At 42.1% G+C, this 24,653-nt stretch overlaps 1 protein-coding gene across 2 annotated transcripts in view; it reads left to right on the forward strand.

Moving 5' to 3' along the window:
- Atl1 (atlastin GTPase 1) overlaps positions 1 to 24,653 on the forward strand; it is a 64,662-nt gene that overhangs the window by 502 nt on the left and 39,507 nt on the right. For both annotated transcript variants that reach the window (XM_037210590.1, XM_028858645.2), the window contains exon 2: positions 23,167 to 23,414. In XM_037210590.1, the coding sequence (XP_037066485.1) occupies positions 23,167 to 23,414 (248 nt within the window). The remainder of the gene's footprint in view (positions 1 to 23,166; positions 23,415 to 24,653) is intronic.

Here is a 24,653-nt window from a genome sequence, read left to right on the forward strand (position 1 = left end):
TGTGGACTCTGAGCTCTGGGCTCCGCCCTTGAGATAGGTTAGAAGCTTGGCTCAGAAGGTGGTCTAGAGCTGTGGTTGCGGGCGAAGAGGGGCAAAGGGTCGATCTGGAGCAGGTGGAGCCCCAGTCTGCTCTCTGGGGCAAGGGCTTATTCGGATGCTGGCGGGCTCTGGGCGGGCGGTGGAACAATGAGGCGGAGCGCGCGAGCTAGGACACTGCGCTGCAGACGTGTCTCAGCAGCCTGGGATATGGGGTACCCTCCTGAGAGTCCCTAGCACTGCACACTTACTCCAGTTTGGGGTTGGTGGAGGGATGGGGGAGAGGGCGAGCAGAATTGGGGTTTGTAGCCTGCCGCCCAACCCGGATCTATTCAGACTAGCCTCAAGACTGGCTTTGTTCTTCGATTTTTACCTTGTGGAGATACTGGGTTCATGATTCAGCACCGGGCCTAAGGAAGGGCTGGGCCCAGTGGGTTCACGCGCGAGTGGGTGGGCGGTGCTCACGCAGGCAGGCAGAACGGAGAGGAGCGCAGCGATGCAGGAGAAACCGCGCCCCGCCCGCTTTGCTGTTCCAGACCAGATCTGGAGGAGTGTGGGCAGGCTGGGCGGCCTTGTCGGGTTGGGCTCCCTGTTTCTTGCAGGCACAGTGGTTAGCTCATCAGCATCTTAATTAAAGCCCTATAAACACATTTTATGATCGGAACCAGTGTGGATCTCCAACCACAGACGAGGTGGTGTATAGAGAAACATTGTGTTCTACTGGCCTTGCATTGTTATTGTTTTGAAAGTTCACGCCCACTAGGAGTGCTCCTTGGTGCTCGGTCTCCAGCTCTGTTTCTGCCTTACTAAGAGGATAGATGGACCTTCTAGTTGGTTATTTCTGTTTCCTTTTGTCAAAAGATCATAATGCCTCCCTGCCTCCTGTTGATGCCCCTCCTGTGGGCAAGCTTGCATTTGAGAGAGTACCCTAGAGCCCTGGTTGCTGTGGAGAGGTGGAGCAGGCAGGCAGTAGTTGACTAAATTTAAGAGAAGCAATTTCATTTCCCCAGATCACCAAGCCTGAATTTCAATTTTGCAGGCACAGTCTTTGCTTCCTTTGAAAACTTGGGTAAAGGTCTCCACTGTCACTTTCCATTCCCGTTCTTGCTGTGGAATAGGAATTTGAACACTATTGACCATTCATGGTGAAGGTGCATATGTTCAACTCAAATTTTTGTCTTGATCCCTGGATTGGATCGTTGACCCCACCCTGCTAGGAGCCAGGCATGTGGCTGTTTATTCTAAGAATTCTTCTTTATTATGCTTTCACTCATTATTCTTCAGTATTTGGTTACAGGTTTCTTGGGTAGCCCACCCCCCATGCCATTCTCAAGTGGGATTTGCATAAGAACAAATTGGAAAATTAATAGAAATGAAGGTTCCCACAGCATCCAGCCAGGGGTTTTGAGTCAACAGGTCTGCATTAGGGCCTAGAAATGTGTGTTTTGACTAGTATTGGGGGTGGCACAGGAACAGACAGTCTGTGATGTTACTTTGAGAAGCAGTCTCTTAGCTCATTTGTGTTTGACAGAATTATCTTCCGAACAGTTGACTCCAAAATCATCAGGACAATATAAACGTAAGGGATAAATTAGGGGGACATGCCAGAGTCATTATGTGCCCACTGGAAACTCCCGTTGAAGATAAACACTGGGATCGTGGAGTGTGACCTCAGTGTCCTGTGGGAATGCTTCGTGACTTAGGTTTTTACTTGCTGTGAAGTATATATAAAATCAATCATTTAGGAATTGTAGTAATAAGAGGTAGATGTTTTAACAAAGCTGTTAAATTCCATTTTATTTACAACGCCTGGTATAGTACTGTGTGCCTACCACACAGTAGGTATTTAATGATAGCAATAGAGGCTTACATCATTGAAATAACACCGTGTGAGGCAGACACGCTAATCTCCACTTTTTATGTTTAATGCCAGGGCTGGTAAGTGCTAGATGGGCGTGTCCAGCTCTGTTTCAGATTCTTTGATCTTCACCTCTGTTCCAGGTGAACCACCTCTTTGAGTAGGTGATTCTGTCCACAGTTGCGCAGGACTCCATTTCCCATGCAAATTCATTTTCATTATCCCGTTTTGTCTTTAGCCTTTTAAATAATTGTGTTTACTATATTTTGCAGATGGAAAATAATGGAAGTCATTGGTAGGATAAATGACTTAGTTAAAAATCGTATGTTTTGTGAGTTAGAGAACTGTGGTTAGAAGCTAGAGTTTCTTCTGATTTACCTTTTGTAACGTGGAGTGTTTTTACAAATGAATGAGTTGGGGTATGAGGTCAGGAAAACAGGTTCTCATAAGAAGCTGCAGGTCTCTCTTCTGAGAAATAGTCTGTTGATGCTTAAAGAGCAGTGCAGTGGTCCTTCCAGCCAGCTGTCATCAGAGATGTCATAGAGAAAAAATAATGAGACAAAGTGGATAACCCAGACCTGGGAAATGCAGTGATCCCCAAGGAAAGAACAAGGCGGGCCTTTGCCAGTCTGTACCTAAAAGCTCAGGACCCTGTAGAACTCTGAGATGGTATCTTCACGAGGGGACACTGCCTTTTAGGTCTTGCAGAGACCAGGGAGGCAAAGAGTACAAACACTTGTGTTATCCACCAGAGTTGAGGATCATACTTGGAGACACCACTGGGAAGCCCGGAGGTGAACAGAACTGAGAATCCACCACCTGAACCCGAATCTGCATGCAAGTAGTTTGAGTATATGTAAGCACTTAAGAGGCAGCTTTTCAAGGGTAGGCATTATTACTGTTTTAATGATTGGGAAATCTGAGATTAGAGACCCTAAGGAACTTGCCCGAGGCACCATGGCTTCTGTGTTCTAGAGCTAGGATTTAAGTCAGGATTGGTTGTTCCCACAGTCCCTGTATGAGGACTATCGGCTAGAGCAGATGCCAGAAGCTGTCACAACAAGCTTATCTAGGACTGAGCTGGTGGAAGAGATCAATGCTCTATAAACTCAATCACCTTGGACTAGAAAAGCAGATAAAGTGTGCTAGTGTGGGAGGTAAAGGGGACAGATGAGTATCAGAAACAGTAGCCCAGAAAGCAGTCTTTCTTCAGTGCAGGCTGGAGGACATCTACCCGAAACAGAGCAACAGTGTAGACCTTGTTGTTTGTTTATTTCTGTTCATTTAACTTCCTCAAAAACTTGAGATACAATGTAAGAATTTAGTCTTTACAGTTTGACAAGAACTGACAGGACAGTAATACCTTACAAAAATGTTTGAAATAAAGTTTTAACTTGGGCTGCCTTGAAACAAAAATTGTCTTAGCTTTACAATAAATATAAGAAATTTCTATTTGTAGAAAGGGCATTTGTGGGAAATTTAGGTTAGGAAGTTTTAGGTTTCTGGTTTTGTATTTGAGGGAAAATTAACAACAATACGGATATAATACAATTATGAGCAGAACTGTGGTAAATGGGCTAATATTGAAGAAGGAAGATATGGAAATTATAATTTAACAAATTTGCTAAGTGTATTCTTGAAGTTTGGGAATGAGAGAACTAAGATTTAAAAAACAGAGTGAATGTGAGTCATCAGACCTGAGGTCCACTGGTACAACCAATAATGAGCATTGAGTGGAGGGTGGGAGAGAAAGTTAGAATTTGAAGTGGACCAAAGAAAATAAAGTAAAGAAGTACTGTGTAATTAGAAAGGATTGTTCCTAGGGTCTTAGATTAAAGACCAGGTCTGGATCCAACTCTAGGTTTTGATCTAGAAGAAGCTTTCAAAGGTGTGACGCAAGATCCTGATGTCAATCCCATTCCCAGGTTTCAAGCTGAGATTGTCTCAGAGGACACAGCTGCTTTCTCCCATGTCTACTCGGGTGTGTGGTGTTGGGAATCAGGAAAACCCTGCTGTCTTGGAGCATGTGAGCAGTGTTTGTATAACATAGAAAAAGATTGGAAAGACATTTTCTTTAGGTCATTCCCACTACTGATGTGGTATAAATGTTTAAGCAAGTTTGCCTTTGTATATTTAGGAAATACAGATAATGTCAAAGAAGCTAAAGAACATTCTGGTGAAATGGGTTTAATTAGAGTAGAACAGAGCTGATGTCTCTGGCAGAAGGAGCACATGCCCAGCACCAGGCATTTACCTGGGAGAACTCCGCATGTCAGATCACACTGTCAGGATTATCATGATGTGTGATGGAGGCTGTGATGGTCAGGATTACTGTGGTCAGTCATACGGAGGACATGGGAAAGCTGGTGGGTTAGGAGTCACTCAGGACAGAGGTCAGATCTACATAGGATGCCACACTCTTCTTACTGTAGTCCTAGAGGGTACAGAGTACATTCCAGGTCAGGATCCCACTCTCTTCCAGGCTACTTAAGTGTGAAGTTGACTTTGAAAACTGCTGTAGAGCTGGGCTATTGTTTATGGTCACTATTGCTTGTTGTCTCCTGTTTAGAAAGGGGCCACGCCTAGCTGTGTTAGTCACTTTTCTTGCCTTCGTGAAAAACCGCCTGAGAACACATCCTAAATAAGAAGAAGGGAGACAGCCCACGAAGATAGGAGGCATGGCCTCAAAACACAAGGTGATCAACAGGAAGCAGGAAGAGCAGACAGGAAGTAGGGCCTCGCTATAAAACCTATGGTCCACTCCCATTGACCCACTTCCTCCAACAAACCTCCACCTCCTAAAAGTCCACAGCATTGCCACACAGTGCCACCAGTGGGGAGCCACGTGTTCAAACACGTGACCCTGGGAGGGATGTTTTTCTTCAGACCTTGTCCTTAAGAAAAAAAACCACAAATTTCTAAATTTCTATTAGGTTCCACATGTACTGTATCACACACACACACACACACACACACACACACACACAGACACACACACACATATAAAACATGTACTGTTTGACACACGCACACACACATATATATAACATGTGCTGTATAGTCTCACCTCCTGAATTTTTCTCATTTAACTTGATTCCACTGCTTCTCTTTCCAGATAGTTTTCATATGTGTACACACACACACACCCACACACCCCACTCACACATATATATGCACACACATGTACACACATGCACATGCCCATGTACTCACACATGTATACACAAATGTACGTGCACATATGTAGGCGGAATTTCTCTGTGTTTCAGCAGCCACTCCCCAAATAACCATGCAGGAAATTATTATTAATTATAAATGCTCAGCCAGTAGCTCAGGTCGTTACTAGCTAACACATTTTAAATTAACCCATATTTCTTATCTACCCTCTACCACATGGTGGTACCTTCTTTCCACACGGCATGTTCATCTGTTTTTCTCTGCGTCTACTTGAGGCTCTCGTCCTCTGTCAGGCTGTCCCACCTACATCTCCTGCCTTGCTACCGGCTAGTCAGCCTTTACTAAACCAATCAGAAGGCACCTTGGCAAAGACACATCTTCATAGTGTACAAAAAGTTATTCCACAGCACACACATTCACATGCACACACGGACACATACACAAACACTCAAAAACACACACACACAAACATGTATGCATACATGTACACATGCACGCACACACATGCACACACACATGCACACACACACACTCGGTTCTGATACCGAGTTGTTTTGATGATTCCTGGGTTACACCTTTGTCCCCTTATCAATCAAGCTTACCTTTAGTCCAGACTAACTATAAATGAGATCCTGTGCTCACTGGGAAAATGATCCACCCTAAGATATTTCCACTCTTAAAAAGGTTTTTAGGTTTGAAAGCTTTTCTTCTTTACCATAACAATTCATATGAATATCTTTATGAAAAGAGCATATAAAATACTCATATTCGGCTTTAAAGTAATGATGATCCTGTGTCCCCTCCCTCCAGCTGAACTTTATCAGTTTTCCTTCACTCTTCATGTGGCCCTCCTTAGTGGCATCCTCTCCTTCCCCCTACAGAGCTGAATACATTTACACACTCAATGTTCTTGTCCTCCGGATAATTTGAATAGTTCCACTAAGTAAATATATGTCCCTCCCTTCTTAAATCAGGAGCCCAATATGTTCCTAAGTGAATAGATGTACCTAAGATTATTTAGTTCTATTTTTATTTACTTCTTTCTTGTAGTCTTGGGGAGTGAGCTGTGCCCTGTATCAGTTTGGCAAGCACTCTACCACTGAGCTATATTCTCAGTACATTTTTTGCTTTTTATTTTAAGACTGAGTCTCATTAAGTTGCTCAGGCTAACCGTGAACTCACTCTGTAGCTCAGGCTTACTGTCCTCAACATCCTAAGTAGCTAGCGTTGTAGGCTTGCACCACCAGGACTGCCTTAGTTTTACACTTAAATTTTTGTTTTGTTTTGTTTTGTTTTGTTTTTCGAGACAGGGTTTCTCTGTGTAGCTTTGTGCCTTTCCTGGAACTCACTCTGTAGCCCAGGCTGGCCTCGAACTCACAGAGATCCACCTGGCTCTGCCTCCCGAGTGCTGGGATTAAAGGTGTGCACCACCACCGCCTGGCTTACACTTAAATTTTTTTTGAAATTAAGATGTAATTGCATCATTTCCCCTTTCTTCTTTCCGACTCCTCTCATGCATGCCTTCTGTGCTCTCTCAGACTCATGACCTCTAATTCTTTAATTGTTACAAATGTATGTAAATGCACATACATTCCTAGCTATGTAAATACATCCTCCTCAGTCCATATAAAGTTACTTGTGTACAGATAATTTCCGCTGACCATTTGGTGTTGGATAGCCACTTTGGGGGCTCCTCCCTGGGGAAAACTCTTTTCTCCTGCTCTCGGCATTCCTTAGTTGCCTGTAGTTCTTTGTCTAGGGTTGAAGCCCCATGAGATCTCCCTCTTCCACGTCTACTGGTATTGCCTTTGTTCAGTTCTTGTTGAGGCAGCCAGGCTGATGAGATTTCCTGGGTGTAGCTTCTATGACATTTCTAGGAGATGAAATGTCACAGTGTAATGTAAATGCAATCTAGAGTGTGCACTTTCCCAAAAGCAAAATATTTTGTTCGCCCTGTCTCCTCATGCACTCTTGGTGTTGTAGGGAGTGGTGTAATGTAGCGTGCGGCCCCATGATTTTCTCAGCCCGCCTGTGCTGAGTGTGAGCACGAGTTCCTGTGTGTCTTCACATCACAAGTTCCACTCTATGCCTGCTTGTCCTTTTCCTGTTCTGTTTTTTTTTCATCTTCTTGATTTTCTGAATTCTTTATGTATCTTTTTTGTGCAGATCCTGTTTTGTGATATGACTTTTTATGTTTAAATATCGTCACATTAATCAATATTCCCCTTTATGGTTTGTGATTATTTTTTTAACTTTCTTTTTATTTATTCTTTGTGTCTTTTACATCATGCCTCCCAATCCTTCCTACCTCCACTCCTCCCCAGAATAAAATAAAACAAAATTTAAGATAAAAAAGGCGGGGGGAGGAGAAAGAGAAAGGGAAAATCTTTTCATGGAAGCTGCAGTATGATGCAGTAAAGCCACAGAGTAAACCCCTTTATCCATACATTTTACATGCAGCTGTTCATTGCAAAGAATTATTGGTCTGATTTGAAGACCCTGGTCTCTGCTACACCATTGACTCTGGGCCCTCAATGGAACTCTTCCTGGACATCCTGTTGCTGCCCTGTGTCATGGAGGTCCTGCAGCCCTGGGTCCACAGGACCAACACACCCCTCCAGGGTGGTTGCAGGGTTGGTCAGCCTGCCAGCCTTCCCTTGTCCTCACCACCAGGGGGAGCGCTTCCTACATCATCCTGGCTAGTTCACTCCTCGTAGCAATGAGCAAGGGGCGGGGCCAGTTCTGCTTTCACCTACACTTTCAGGGCCAGCTCTACTGTGTTGTCCAGGCATGGTGTAGGGGCCACTCTTCCAAGTGCTGCAGCTGATGAGGGGCAGGGACAGCTCTCTCGCTTTTATGACCTTAGCCAGTTCTTCCACCTGTCTCAGGTATTGATGGGTGGTGTGGGGGGAAGGGCATGGCAGATAAGTGGGGTGTGGCCAGCTGTCCCACTCCCACAGCCTTTGGGCTATCTCACCCGAGCCTACACCAACAGGGTCAGCTCTACTGTGCTGCCCAGGCATGGAGCAGGGGCCACCTTCCTCAGTGCTGCAGCTGGTAAGGGGGAAGGTCAGCTCACTCATCTGTGACAGGCAGTGAGGGGCAAAGGGTCAGGGGGGCATCTTTGCCCCACCCATGCCGCCACAAGACAAGTGAGTAATGGGGACGGCTCTCCCATGCTCACAACTTCGGGGCTGGCTCACCCACATCTCATGGTTTGTGATTTTTACAGCATAAGAAATCTTGCCATATCTGAAAGTTTAAACAGTCTCTTACCTGATTTTAAATGATTGTACTTATTCTTTTCAGGATTTTTTTTTATTGTAAAATATACATAACACAGTTTTACCATTTTAATCATTTTAAGTGTTTGACTCAGTGACATTAAATACTCATATTGTATATCTATCACCACATCCATTTTAAATTCATTGTAAAACTGAAACTGAAACTCCTCACCTGTTAAGCACACTTCCCCGTCCATTCTCCTCTCAGCCCCTTAAGACCAACATTGGATTTTCTTTCTCTGTGATTTGTGCTTCATATAAATGCAGTGTTATAGTATTTATCTTTTTGTAATTGACTTGTTCACTTGATTCTTTTCTATGCTTATTTAGATTTTAGCATATGTCAGAATTCTCTTCCATTGCAAAGACAAATGATGTTTCATTGTACATATACAATGAACAAAACAATACATATACAATGTACAAACAAAATATACAGCATATTTTGTTTATTCTTCTATCAGTAGATAGGCATTGGGTTGTTTCCATACTTTTGCTATTTGTTGTAAATGTTCTGTAAAAATTGATGTGAAATTTCTTTTTGAGACCTCATGTCTTATATTTTTTCTTTAGGAAAGGATAATCTTGGGCCTTTTATTTTTACAAATTGTAGAATTATCTGGGTGTTGGGGGGAGGTCTCATCCTGAGGGCACCACTTCCTTTAGTCTATGTCTCCTTACCTCTTTCAGTACAAGCCTTGGCTCCAACATCAATTTTCTGAGGCTCTTTTTCTCCTCAAACTGTATGTTTTCTATTTCTTTTTGCCCTGCTTGCTCTTTTTTATTGTAGATCTGCATAAGAGTGGTCACAAATACCATGTGACATATCAATAGTAGACTGTCTTGAAATCTCTTCTGCCAATAAAATTAGTCTAAAACTTTTCAATTTAGTTTGAGGCAGATTTTTAGGACAAGGGCAAAAATTAGCCACATTCTTTGCCAAAACAGCATAAGAGTGATCTCTAGCCCAGTTGCTAATATTATCCCCCCAATACCTTGAAACCTCTTGAGCTGGGCTGTAGCCAGAGGCTTTTCTGCATCCAGTCTGGTCCTTCAGCCACTTGCAAAATTATCACTCAGAGGCTTATATTAATTATAAATGTTTGGCTGATGCCTCAGGCTTATTACTAGCTAGCTCCTATATCTTAGTTAACCCATTTCAGTCTGCTGGCATGTTGTTCATTGGGTATCTGGCTGGCTGGCGTCTCTCTTGACTCTGCCCTTCTTTTTCCCTGTATTCAGTTTGACTTTCCCACCTAGCTATGTTCTATTTTTCCATAGGCCAAAGCAGCTTTATTCATCAACCAATAAAAGCAACACATATTCGCAGCATAAAGAAGGACATCCCACATCACGGGGCCTCCATAGTCCACACGGCTCTCAGCACTACTGTCTTCTAAGTTCCTACTAGCATGTCCCATTAAGTCCTACTTACCGTGTTCAATCACTTTCCTAATCCAAAGTCCAAAGTTTTCCACATCCCTCCACAAAACAGCATGTTCTCATCCGTCCTAACAATAGCCCACTCCCTGGTACCAACTTCTTAGTTACTGTTCTGTTGCTGTGGAGAGACAGCATGAATGACCAAGGCAGCTTACAGAAGAAAGAGTCTATGAGGGTGAGTCCATGACCATCACGGTGGGGAGCACAGTGGCAGGCAGGCATGGTGCTGGAGCAGTAGCTGAGATCTTAGAGCCTTATCCACAAGAAGGCCCAGGAAGAGCCAAGTGGTGTGGACTTTTGAAACCTCAAATGCCACCCCTCAGTGACACACCTCCTCCAACAAGGCCACAGCTCCTACTCTTCCCCAAACAGTTCTACCAACTGTGACCAAGTCTTCAAATGTAGGAGCCTGTTGGGACCATTGTCACTCAAACCCCCACACACTGCTTTCATTTGTTCTGAGTGGACACACAGAAATGTAATTGTTGGATCACTTGGTAATTTTTTGACAAAGTACTATTCTGCTTTACAGCACCTATATCATTTACACTCTCACTAACAGTGCACTCAAGTTAATCTTTCAACACTTTTTTTTTTACTGTAATTTTCAACATTTTTGGTAATCCTTTTTCATAGGTGTTTTTAATTTCATTTAATGTGTGTGGATATTTTGTCTATATGTATATCTGTACACCACATGCATGTGTGGTGCCTAAAGAGGCCAGAAGATGGTATCAGATTCCATGGTACTGGAGTGACAGATGATTGTGAACTACCATGTGGGTGCTGGGTTCTCTGGAAGAGCGGTCAGTGTTCTAACTGGAGCCACCTCTCCAGCTCCCACTTTTCTTTTTTGTTTGTTTTGCTTTGTCTTAAGCTGTTCTAAAGACTATGGCTCTTTGCTTTGATTTGCACTAAATTGTTGAATTTCCCCGTCATCTACTGGTTATGTAAGAGTATTATATAATTTCCAAAAATATGAAAATTAGCTAGTTTTATGTGTTTGTTGAACTTACTAGATTTTTTTATTCATATATTTCATCAAGTTTAGTTACTATTTTTCAATTGATCTTTCTAATTCCTACAGTGTATTTTCTGGCACATCAGATGGTGTTCTCAGGTTTTTTAGGCTGTATTCACTTTTTAAAATCATCTTTCTTTTTATGTATATATGCATGTATCTGAGTGTGTGTGTGTGTGTGTGTATGTGTGTGTGTGTGTGTATGTGTGTGTGTGTGTGTGTAGGCCAGAGGTTGATGTCAGATGGGTTCCTCAATCACTCTCCATCTCATTAAATTTTATTTATTTATTTTTGGTTTTCGAGACAGGGTTTCTCTGTGTAGCTTTGTGCCTTTCCTGGATCTCACTCTGTAGCCCAGGCTGCCTCTGCCTCCCGAGTGCTGGGATTAAAGGCGTGCTCCACCACTGCCCGGCTTTCCATCTTATTTTTTGAGACAAGGGTCTCTCATGAAACCTGGAAGTCAATCTGGCTGTCAAGACCCAGGCATCCTCTGGTCTCTGCCTCCCATCCCGGGGACATGGTGTTTACCAGTGCACAGGATTTACATGGCGCTCAGGTCTTCATGGCTTCGTAGCACATGCTTTATCAACTAAGTCACTCTCAAGACCCCTTTTCTATTTTTGTTCTTTAGACAGAGTAATTAAAAACTGATCTGTTTTCAGTATTTTTTGTTTTTTTCCTTGCTCAAATCTGCTTTTAAACTCTTCCAGTACAATTTTCATTTCACTTGTACTTTCCAGCTATGGAATCTGTTTCCTTTAAGTTTCTTGTCTCTCTACTGACATTTGCGCTGTATTCATTCTATCGTTGAAATAACAGTAGCTCTTAGGTTTGCCTGTGTACTTCCTTACCTGAGACTTTACTTTCCATACAGCATTGACTCGCTATATTCCAGCTACAGTGCTCCTGCTAACGTTTGCTTGACATGCTGCGTGTCTGAGGTACCGTGAGAAAGCTTTTAACTCATTCTCCAGCAGACCTGTCATCTTATCTTTCTCTGGGAGGATTGCTGTGTTTTGTTTTGGTTTTCTTTTAAACAAGTCACACTTTCCTGTTTGTGTGCCTTTCGATGTGCTGAGAAGTAGACCTCTAAATCAAATACATGCTAATTATAGAAGTCATATTCGGGCTGTCCCCATGGTTTGCTATTAAAAAAAAAAAAAAAAAGTTAGCCAGGTGGTGGTGGCGCACACCTTTAATCCCCAGAACTCAGGAGGCAGAGGCAGGCAGAGCTCTGTGAGTTCAAAGCTAGTGTGGTCTAGAGAGAGTTCCAGGACAGGCAGGGCTACACAGAGAAACCCTGTCTCAGAAAAACAAAAATAAAATAAGATAAAGTAAAATAAATTGTTTTAATTGTTGTGTCGAGTGTGAACCACAAACTCAAGGCACCTCGTGTCTTTCCCGGGTTGCCATCTTTCTTTGAGCATGGGGAGTGGTCACTTTCCCGTGTGTCCCATGGCTTTTGAATGCCCTCTGACTTTGCAGAAGACAGAAGGAGAAACAGGAGGTGGGGGTGAGGTAGCAGTCCTTGAAGACCTTTGGGAGCTGTGGTGGTTCAAATGAAAATGGCACCCAGTAGGCCCCTAGTGAGTGGCGCCATTAGGAGTGTTAGGGTCTGTGAAACCAGGAATTACCCACCAGGAAGACCAAGTTCGAGCAAACAAAATTTATCGGAAAAGGCTGATATATCAGGAAGGCGGCTGGTGTCAGGATGCAGACTGTGGGGACCTGCCCCACTGGAAGTTAGGTCACCTGTGAAGAGGTGGCCTGGAACCGAGGAAAGGCAAGTGCGTGCCGCTAGCTCGCTCACCCACCCTTCCCCAGCCTCCCTCTTACCCAGAAACAATCAGATGCAGCTCGGAGTCAAGTCAAGCAAGAACTCATTTATTGATGGGCAGCAAGCCTCTTTTATACCAGAAAACCTCAGAACCCTAGGAGGGGTGAAGGAACCAACCAATCATTTGAAAGGGCACCCTATTTACAAGTTGTTTATGTCCTGACATCATCTCCTGTTTTTAGCATAAATAACTTGAGCTAACTTCCTTTCTCACCATTTGTATCCACTCTCTGCATAAACACCTTAAAGCTTCAGCTCTATCTATCTGAATTTCTCTCGGCACCCTCTTTGCAGCCCATGTATGCCCCACAGCAGACTGAGTCTTCAAGGCAGGGGAGAGCAAGCACTTGAAAAAAAAATCTGCAAATCTTAACAGAACATGGGGGACGTGGTTAGGGACTTTCCAGGGTGGTGGACCCCAGCCTATTAGGGAGCCTCTGGGCTTTGTGATTCTACCCCAGCTTAGAGCCATCCACTCAGGAGAGGGTGGAGCTTTTGTGGTTAGGCTGTTTCCTGGGCATTTGGGGTCAAGCCATTTCCTAGAAGTCTGGGATAAACAAGTTTTAGGGGTTAGTCATCTCCCTCTGTTGACGAAGTGGTCTAGGTGAAAATGGAGTCCCTCTTGCTAAGTTGGACTGAACAGGAGGTGTGGCTTTGTAGGAGTAGCTGTGGCCTTGTTGGAGGAAGAATTTCACTAGTGAGTGGGTTTTAAGGTTTCAGATGCTCCAGCCAGGCCCAGGTGTGGCACTCTCTTCCTGCTGCCTGCCAATCCAGATGTAGATCACTCAGCTACCTCTCCAGCACAATGTCTGCCTGCATGCTGCCATGCTTCTCACCGTGATAATGGACTAAACATCTGATCTGTAAGCCAGCCCCACTTAAATGTTTTCCTTTATAAGAGTTTCTATGGATTGGGCAGTACCTTTAATCCCAGCTCTCAGGAAGCAGAGGCAGGTGGATCTCTGTGAGTTCGAGACCAGCCTGAGCTACAAAGTGAGTTCTAGGACAGCCACGGCGGTTATACAGAGAAACCCTGTTTTGAGAAAGTAAAAAAAAAAAAAAAAAAAAAAAAAAGAGAGTTGCCATGGTCATGATGTTTTTTTTCACAGCAATAGAAACCCCAACTAAGACAGAAGTCTACATGAGCCACAGTAAGAGAGCTTTCAACAGCAGCTTCCTGCTTGTGGGTACCCTTCCATGATCAAAGCTACACTCAACAGTGAGAATATAGATACCAAATTTTGGAGAACAAAGTCCTTATTGTCCATCCTGGTTCTAACCTGCACACACACTATTCCAGGAAATGGGGCTGGGAGTAGGGTATGAGATGGATACCTGCTTCTGAGCAAAGAGCTAACATTGACTGAAATTAACTGCAGTTTGCTGCCAAGCTTGTTCCTCAACTTTGCATGCCTTCAGGAGACCCCAGTGTTCCCAAAATTCTCCGTACTCTTCTCCTTGTTCTACTACAAAAGGTCAAGACCTTTCTTTCTTTCTTTCTTTCTTTCTTTCTTTCTTTCTTTCTTTCTTTCTTTCTTTCTTTCTTTCTTTCTTTCTTTCTTCCTATTCTCTTTATTTTGTATGTGTGCTTGGGGAGGGAGAGATGGTATTAAGGATTCAGCCTAGGGTGTGGCACATTCTAGGCAAGTGTTCTACTACTGAGCTATGTCCTAAACCCTTATTTATTTATTCTTCTCTCATATATTATATCCCGACTGCAGTTTCCCCTCCCTCCTCTCCTCCCAGGCCCTCCCCACTACCTTCCTTCCCCCCAGATCCACTTCTCTATTTCCCTTCAGAAAAGGGTGGGCCTCCTAGGGTTGTCCATGTCTTTTAATTATAGTTTTAAAAATAATCACTGAATATTGAACATTAGCAGATTTGCTAATGAATAATTTTTGTCATGCATTCAAACAATGTGATTTTTCTTTATTAGGATGTTTCAGTACATTATTGAATCTCTATTAAAGTTATCTGTTGACCCTACAATAAAGCTACGCTACTCAGTATTACCTTTTGAAATACATTGCTGAGCTTGTTAATCCTTTGGTTAAGATATTTACAAACAAGTTTATAGTAAATTTCTTTCCTTGTACTTTCTTTATTTGACTTTAGTATTAAAAATGTCAAGATTATATTAAGGTTATAAAATGAGTAGAGGCTATTTATCTTTCTATTATTTGTATCAGTTAATATAAGATAATGATCCAGTTCCAGGAAACTAGTCTATTAAATCACCCTAAACTGCTGTCTCTAAAATAAGATTTTGAACTGTTGATCCAATTTCTGCATTGGTTTTAGAGCAATTAGTGCTTTCTATTTCTCCTAGAGTCACTTCTAGTAATTCATACCTTTCTTAGAACCTGTCCATTTATTCACACAGTGCAATTGCTCTTGGTTTCTATTATTTTTCTTGGTTTAAATTCTTTTTTAAAAATTTGTGTGTCTTTTATCTCTAATTATTCAGTGTCTTTTTTTCTGCTGTATTTACCTAATTTCTGTGCATCTCTTACTTTTTTTATACATATTCTTTTATTCTTTTATAACTTGAAAAATGTAAGATACACCCAAATTGTCCATTACATATATACATATATATATATATATATTAGTATATCTATATAGATATATATGGCTATATATTTTCTCTAAGTGGCAATTTTGTTTCTAATATATGTTGATGTAATTTATTCTCATTGGGTTTTAATTAACTATCCACAACAGTATAGACTTTCCTAAATTTCACCTTATTAACTGTGTGCTTGAGTTATTCTAGTCAGAATGTATGTTGTGTAGCTGCAATGCCTTCTGTGATAACAGAGATGTTCCATACCTGCAGTGGTCCAGTGTGAGCAGACATAGGCCAGTGTGGCTGTTGAACATGTTAAACAGGGCAGACAACAGTGAGGAACCAAATATTTAACGCAGTTAAGTTTAATTCTGTAAAGTTAAATAGTCACATATGGCTGCTGGCTGCAGTGTAAAGCATTCATGCTACTAAATACCCACCATTGGAATTGCTTTTATGTTTAGATTTTATTATTTTTTTTTTACATTTTGTGTGTCTGAATCTTTGCCCGAATGCATGTCTGTGCACCACATGCATGAAGTACCTGCAGAAGTCAGAAGAGAGTGTCAGATCCTCTGGGCCTGGAGTCACAGATGGTTGTGAGCTGCTCTGTGGGTGTTGGGAACGGAACCCAGGTCCTCTTCAGCACCCGGTGCTCTGAACTGCTGAGCTGTGACTTCCAATGACTGTATATTTCACATAAATTACCTGTGCCACAATTTATTTACAGTATCCCCCAATTAGACCTTTAGATTATTTCTGATTTGTCACCATATAAATCATGTTGTTATGAATCTCTTATAAATACATGTGCTTAGTTCTGATGATTTCCTTAGGATAGATCCAGGAAATGGAGTTGTTTGGGGCAGAAATTATATGTATTTTTAATTTTTTATTAATTCCAACACCAAGTGTATATATAATATGCATATATGTGCATGTAAGCGCGCGCACACACACACACACACACACACACACACACACACACACACCAGAAAGGTTTATTTCTTTTCTTTTTTTTTTTTCTTTCTTTTTTTTTTTTTTTTGGTTTTTCAAGACAGGGATCCTCTGTGTAGCTTTGCGCCTTTCCTAGAACTCGCTTTGGAGACCAGGCTGGCCTCGAACTCACAGAGATCTGCCTGCCTCTGCCTCTCGAGTGCTGGCATTAAAGGCGTGCACCACCGACCACCACCCGGCTTTTTTTTTTTTTTTTTTTTTCTTTGTTTTTTGAGTCAGGGTTTCTCTGTGTAACAGCTCTGGCTGTCCTGGAACTCACTCTGTAGACCAGGCTGGCTTTGAAGGTTTATTTCTTTTTAACTAATGTGTCTTTGCTTGGAAGACGGAGGTTTTCCCTGTATCCCTGTCAGGAATTTGAACTTCCTTTTGCATTAGTTTCTTTCTTTTTCTGTTGAGGTATGTATACACACAGTGCTCTCAGAGTGAAGTCACAGGCAGGCAAACACATAGAGATTTGTGGTCGCTGACAGATTTGGCATGATTTATGGAATTTTGCTTCCAAATAAAAATAAATCAAAACCCTGCTAAGTGGTTTCCTTATTCTTTCCCAGGCTCCGAGGCTGCAGGATTGGCATTGGCGCTTTGAGTGCTGTTCCTCAGCCGCATCTGCAGCAGCAGCAGCAGTACCTAATCGCTATGCATGGGTGCTTTGAGATGCACCTAGTAAGCCATCTCTTTCTAGCCCAGGGCTCTGCTCCTGCTCTACGATTCCTCTTCATGAATTAACCTTCTGTTGTGTCTCCTCAGCTCCCCCAGGCTCTCTGTGGAACGCTGTTACTTTGGAGGCATTCTCAGCTTTTAAACAGACAGAGGGTCCTTCACTAGAAATTCAGGTTCTATCATTAGACTTCAAAGAAAAGTAACAGTCCCTTTACATTTTTGTTGCCAAGATACAGTTTCCTAGGCACCATGTATTTTCTCTAAAATATTTCTAGCAAACTCAGAGCTGGTTATCTCTCCTGGTTTAATATTTGTTGAACAGATAGAATATAGTTTTTTTTTCTTTACAAAGTTTAAGTTAAGAAAGTTAGTAACATATTCTGATAGTATTTCTGTTATATAATAATGATTATTTGCTCTGTTCTAATTTTTTTAATTTCCCTTTCTGCATATCAAAATTCAATTGCTGAGTACCAGCTTCTGGTGGCTTAGAAATATCACATAAGATTAGAATTTCTCTGCTTAGAATACAAAATCCAGCATGCAAAAACTTGAAAGAACATGTTTGTTTCTTTGTCCGTTTTCTGTTGCTGTGACAGAAAACCTGAGACTGGATGATTTTTTTGAAGAAAAGAGATTTATTGTGACTCAGTCTCTTAAGGTGGGTAAGCACGTGGTCACATGACTCGTGTCTAATGAGTGTCCTAACATGACAGAAAACGGAAGGGCAAGGGGCTGTCCAGAGAGACAGCATGTCGGGGCAGCTTCACTCTTCTTTCCTATTTTGATCAACTCTCATTCCTTCCTTCCATTTTTCTCCCCTTTCTACCCCTCAGCCCTTTACCCCCACAGCGTCATGTGCTCTGTTTTTAAACCTACCAAGTCCATTTAGGGCGCCTGTATGTGCATGGGTAAGGACCATCTGTTGGAATGTGGGTGGCCTCTCAGAGCCCACATCTCTAAAGAGAACCGGCTCTCCCTCTCCCAGCAGCCATCATTTGCCAGTAGATCCTCAGCTAGTAAAGGGACTTCATGAGTCCCGCCCCCATCCATGCCGGGACCCTGCTGACTTATCTGGTGCAGGTCTTGTACGTGCAGTCACGGCTGCTGTGAGTACAGCGTGCACGGACCCTGCTGTGTCTGGCAGATACTGCTTGCTGCATCCAGCTCTTATAATCCTCCTTGCCTCTCTGCTCTAACCTGAGCCCAGTGTACTATAGATGTCCCATTTAGAGCTAAGAACTCTGTAATGTCTCATTCTCTGAGTAATGACCAATTGTGGGTCTCTGGATTAATTACCATCTACTGCAAAAAGAAGTTTCTCTGATGAGGGTTGAAATAGGCACTGATTTTTGGATATAAAGGTAAGAACTTAAGGGACAGTTTATTACTTTGTGCATTTAGCAGGGGAATAATAAGTTCTCCCCTAAGCCAGGCACAGGTTTGGTTCAGTCACTAGTACCAGGTCTGGGTTCCGTCTGGAGTGGGCGTCACATCTAATCAGAAAAAGTGGCTGGTTGCTCCTATAACATTCATGCCACTGTTGCGCCAGTGAGAAACTATTGCCTGGTGGTTATTGTAGCTCACACAGTTCACAGCTAGCTAAGACTCTTGATTACTTTGCTTCCCTGTTAGTGTACATAGAACCTTCCAGCTCCATGAAAGCTAACCAGTAGGGATGAAGATTCCAGGTTGGTACCAGCTTGATTTCTTTACAACTTATGACTCAAGTATGTGGTGATTTCAGTAATAATGGCTTACCATTAACTTCTGTAGAGTAAATAATGGAACGGGAGGATTAATGGAGTAGAACATTGAGACACAGGGGAGGGGGGGTATGGGAAGGGATTTCTAACATTAAAGACTTTTGAAACAGTTTTTTCCAACATAATATTGTTATTGCTTATCTGGGAATTATACACAATGCACCCTGAGCATACTTGCTTACCAGTCTTCCCAGGTCCTCCCCCACCCCACCCCCACCTTTGTGACCTCTCCGAAAAAAGAAAAATACACCAAGTCCAATTTGTGTTACCCATATACTCATTGGAGCATGGTCAAACACCCAGTGGCCTGCACCTTAAAGAAAACTGAGTCCTTTCCTATGCCCCTGCCGGAAGCCGTCAGCTGGGAAGAGCTACACTTCAGCATTTTATCACAGTTTTTAAGGCTCTCTTCAATGGCTTCCTGTCTAGACCGGTTCTCTCAGGGGTGGGGGCGGGGGAGAGGTTGTCTTCAGTGTCTCTCACTCTCAACTGTGAGTCTGCAGTCATTGATGCCACTGCAAAACAAGCTTCCTTGTCAGTAACAGCCAGCACCAGCGTTTTAAGTCCTCTCCTGCTGTGATTAATCTAGTCCTGCAAGAGCAGAACTTCGCACTCTTCTGAGAATTCACTGAGTCCTCAAGAAAGACAACAATATGTTCACAAGAGTTTTCATGACTTTATCACTTCCTAATGGTCCCTCCACCTCTCCATGGGAACCAATTTCAACATGTCTCAGAGGGAACAGAGCATATTCAGACCATAGCCAGGTGGTTCTCTGCTTCTGAGCATCTGTCCATATCCACCACAGTGAAACGCTTTCCCTACCTGGCTCGCTTCTGACACCTGTTTCCTTTCTTTTTCTCTTTTGAGACTTGAATACTGTTTGGGGAATTGATTCTAAGTTTAGTTTAAGAAAACATATTCAAGAAGGCAGAGATCTGATGAGGACAAATCTTGGTTTAGGGTGGGCACAGGAGATAGCTCAGTGCTAGAGTGCTTGTTTAAGAAAATTGTCCCCAATGGGAGTGGACCTATTAGGAAGTGTGGCTTTGTTGGAGTTGGTGTGGCTTTGCTGGAGGAAGTATGTCACTGTGGAGGTGGGATTTGAGGTTTCAGATATGCTAAGATACTGCCCAGTGTTTCTTGTGATACTTCCTGTTGCCTGCAAGCCAGGATATAGGACACTCAGCTACTCCTCCAGCACCATGTCTGCCTGCACACCACCATGTCCCACCGTGATGGTAATGAACTGAACATATGAACTTTAAGGGAGCCACCCCAATTAAATATTTTCCTTTGTAAGAGTTGCTGTGGTCCTGGTGTCTCTTTACAGCAGTAGAAACCCTAAGACCTTGTCTCAAATTCTCCCAGATCTCTCATCTCCCTCCGACTGATCTGACCCCATGCAGCCCTGTCAACCAATTCGGTCTGTGCCATGTTCCTTCTTACCCCTCAAACATTCCAAACACTCACATATTTCTCAGTTAGACATACTGTACATACTATGTTGTATCTTGAGTTATTAGAATATGCAATGGCATTTATTGCAAATGAGCCTCCTCATTCTTTGCAATTGTATTATATTTCATAGGTGAATAAACCACAGTTGATTAAACGGTCCCTTACTTGAGGGAAATTTATATTTATATTTATATATTCTTGTATTTTGTCTCTGTGTGATTATATCTGCGGAACAAATTAAAGGCACATGCCACCACACTTGGCTTCCTACTTCTCACCATACACAAAAATCAACTTAAACCACAGGTCTAAGTATAAAATAGGGAAAGCAGACAGAAGTTACAAACAAGCAACTAGTAAGAAGCTTATCAAGACTTTACATATATCTTGTTCAATTTGGTCATGGGGAATGAGTTATAGTAGTTTTGGCTCATTGGTTTACTGAAGTACATTCTACATTGTTTTTTTTTTACCACCTATTACTTTCTATTTGTATCTTAATACTTTTATGATATTCTATAACTTTCTGACAACTGTTTCTAGACTATATAATTTAGATATGTACTTGAGAATAGATGAAATGTTTTACTACTGTTAAAAATTTGTATCAAACACAATAAACTTTTTTTTGAAATGTGAAAAAAAAAGACTTTACATATAAAAAGTTGTTCAGTGTCATGCAAATAAAGCTGAAAGTATACTGATAAGCATTTAATGTATCTGATGTTTGAAGATCAAGGGTTTGACAGCTCCTTGCATGGTTGATCAGTCGTTGCAGGGGACACTAAAATGAATACAGTATCTTATATAGCAGTTAGGCAAATAACTATGAAAAGTGTAAATGTACATATTCCCTAACTTAGAATGGCTATTTGTTGTTAGTGATTGTGCTGGCACACATAACTTGTGCTAAGCAACAGGTCTCTAATTGAACTTAAGACCCTCCCAACAACAGGGAAACCATGCCTGGTACTGGAAACCTACTTCCCAGGGCCAGTGAAGTCATGGATCTTGGAGGAAAATCTCCAACCAGCACAATCTCTAGTACTACCTTTTAAAGAAGGTTTTCTTTATTTTTGTTTTCTGTGTAAGACTGTTATGCCTACGTGTGTCACGTGCATGCAGTGCTTGAAGAGGCCAGAAGAGGGCATAGGAACCCTTTGCTTACTACATAGTCCAGGCTAGCCTCGAATTCAGGGTCCCCTTGCCTCAGCCTCACCAGTTACTGGATTGCCACCATGGCTAGCAGTACAGTGCAATTTTAAATTTAAATTTAATTAGCATATTGATTATAGTATTTAGCTGCAAAGTGTTAAAATGGCCCAGACTAATATTAATTAGATGAGTAAGAGAAGCTTTCCATACTATAGGTAATGACTTCTCTACTCTATTTCAGTTAAGATAGAGTGTTATTGGTGCTGGTATAGAAAAGCTTGATTTCTCTTATACTTGATCCAAGTATCAATTCCTGACAGATTTAAATATCAAAAGCAAAACTTTAAAGCCCAATAGATGTGAATATTTTTTCATATTTTCATAAGGAGTTTATAAAACATAGCCAAGTGCTAAATCTATAAGAATATTATAATAAAATTTATTATTAAATTAACAGTTGCTCTACACCAGCATTAACTTGTGAAGAGTGGAAGGGCACATGTGTCTGTGCTGTGGTTTTGCATGTTGGATATATGTTGTTCTCCTGTGTTTTCTGTTTGTCATTTCAATGCCTCTTGTGTTTGGATGTTCATGTCTTCCTCGGACTGGGGAAATTTCTGCTGTAGTTTCATTGGAGACTCTATGCTGTAGTATTTATCTTCACTCCTCCATCTCATGAGTCCTTAGATTGGGTCTCTTGATTGGGTCCTAGAGTTACTGGTCATTTGGGTCATACTTTTTTTCCTGTTTATTTTGTAAAATATGGGGTCTGGAGAGATGGCTCAGTGCTTAAGAGTACATGTTGGCTCTTCCAGATGACCTGAGCTCAGTTCACAGTGCCCCACATCAGGTGGCTCACAACTGGATATAACTCCAGCTCCAGGGATCCAGTGCCCTCTTCTGGCCTCATGAGCACCTGCACACACATGCCATACCCACTCAGAGATAACATACCATACACATAAATAAAAAATAAAAATGGCCGGGCGGTGGTGGCGCACGCCTTTAATCCCAGCACTCGGGAGGCAGAGCCAGGCAGATCTCTGTGAGTTCAAGGCCAGCCTGGGCTACCAAGTGAGTTCCAGGAAAAGCACAAAGCTATATAGAGAAACCCTTTCTCGAAAAACCAAAAAAATAAAAAATAAAATAAAAAATAAATAAAAAATGTGTATGTATGTGTGTGGACATGCATGTGGAGGTCTGAAAACAAGTCAGTTTTGGAGTCAGTTACCACTTTGTACAGAAGTGTGAAGGTCTGAGTTTGATTTCCAGCAGCAAACAGAGACCAGGCATGGTGGCACACACCCAGAAGCCCAGCACTGGGAAGGTGGAAACAGTAGGGTCCCTGGGGCGGGCTGGCCAGCCAGTCAGGATGAATCAGTGAACTCCAGATTCCGTGAGACATCTTGTCTCAGAAAATAAGGCAGAGAGTGATTGGCGAAGACCCTTGATAAAGACCTGTGACCTCAACCTGTGTGCACACCCATGTGCGTGTTCTCTCTCACAGACACTCATGCATGTGCACAGAGAAGCATTGCAGGGACCCTTTGTTTAACAACCAAGTTTATTCTTAGAGGATGGAGGATGTACAAAATACAGTCATGATATTCATCTGCCCCAAAAGTTGAATACTTGCTTAGATTTTTTTCCCTTGTTTAGTAAAGAACTCTGTACCAATTTAGACCATTTTGAAAAGAAAATAATGGTTGATTGAGTCATGTGACCAGGAAGACTAAGTCTCTGGTCTAGACTAAGTGATATGGTCTGAATAAAACAAAACACCTGACTGGGATGTCCCAGTTCCCTTTGAGAGTTGAGAGGTGCCTGTTTCCTGGTGTTTTGAGATAATTAGCTGAAGTAATCGATACTTGTTCAACAGGTGGGTTTTCAGAGAAGTCAAGCGAATGGAGCTCAGAAGAGGAGGAGCCAGTGAAGAAGGCAGGACCTGTCCAAGTCCTCATTGTCAAAGATGACCATTCCTTTGAGTTAGATGAGGCCGCGCTGAACCGGATCCTTCTCTCGGAGTCCGTCAGAGACAAGGAGGTGGTTGCTGTGTCTGTTGCTGGAGCCTTTAGGAAAGGAAAGTCTTTCCTCATGGACTTCATGCTGCGGTACATGTACAACCAGGTAGGGAAGGGCGTCTACAACATTTCCTTCCTGTACCTCTTTCATGTTCCATTCTTATTAGCGCTGAGTATTTCTGTTTCTCTTATTATGTGTGCCTCATGTAAAGGCTATGGTAGGCGACTTTCTGCTATCATGTGTGCCTCATGTAAAGGCTATGGTAGGCTAATTTCTGCTATTATGTGTGCCTCATGTAAAGGCTATGGTAGGCTAATTTCTGCTATTGTGTGCCTCATGTAAAGGCTATGGTAGGCTAATTTCTGCTATTATGTGTGCCTCATGTAAAGGCTATGGTAGGCTAATTTCTCCTATTATGTGTGCCTCATGTAAAGGCTATGGTAGGCTACTTTCTGCTATTATGTGTGCCTCATGTAAAGGCTATGGTAGGCTAATTTCTGCTATCATGTGTGCCTCATGTAAAGGCTATGGTAGGCTAATTTCTCCTATTATGTGTGCCTCATGTAAAGGCTATGTGCAGCATTCCAACCTCAGTGCTTTGGGAACAGACTACACATAATTTTACTTAGAAGTTACTGTGCTGCATTTATCTGAAGATATAACTTACTTTTTACTCTTTTAAAAATTAGCACTAGCATAGTGATATAACTATAAATTTTAAAATGTCAAGTAGATTTCAGTATAAACTTCTTTTTAATAACTTCTCCACAATGTTTGTGATGACATCCTTAAATATGAGGCAAATTTTAAGGAATTTCACAGTGAGCACTTGGGTGCCAAAACCTCTATTCTTCCACGGACATTAATGTTCCTGATTTATCATGTGTGCCCATATGTACTCATTCTTCCTAGTCATTCATTACTCCATGATATTAAAAAACTTCAAATTAAATTGCTAACATCAGTGTACTTTCTCCACATGATTCCATATAAATCATATATTATTCTCATAGCTTTTGTTTTTAAATACTATCTATATGGAGAAACACAAATATTAAAGTGCATCTGTTTATTTTAACAAATGCGTATCCCTATGCAGTCCAGAACTCAAAACAGAGACCACCATTCTCTCTAGAAAGTTCCTTCACAACCTTTGCTAGTCCGCTCTCACTTTGTTCTAACCCCAGAGGCAACTGATAGTGTCTGACAAATCATGTGATACAAAAGTGTGACTTCTAAGGACCTTGGCTATACCAAATGCAGAAGGATGGATGGGAAATTCGAACAAGGCTAGAGGGCTGGCATCCCCCTTACCCCCAGTGAATTCCAGTAGACATGGAGTTT

This window comes from Peromyscus leucopus, chromosome 14, assembly GCF_004664715.2.
Source record: "Peromyscus leucopus breed LL Stock chromosome 14, UCI_PerLeu_2.1, whole genome shotgun sequence".
In the NCBI taxonomy this organism is placed as follows: Eukaryota; Metazoa; Chordata; class Mammalia; order Rodentia; family Cricetidae; genus Peromyscus; species Peromyscus leucopus.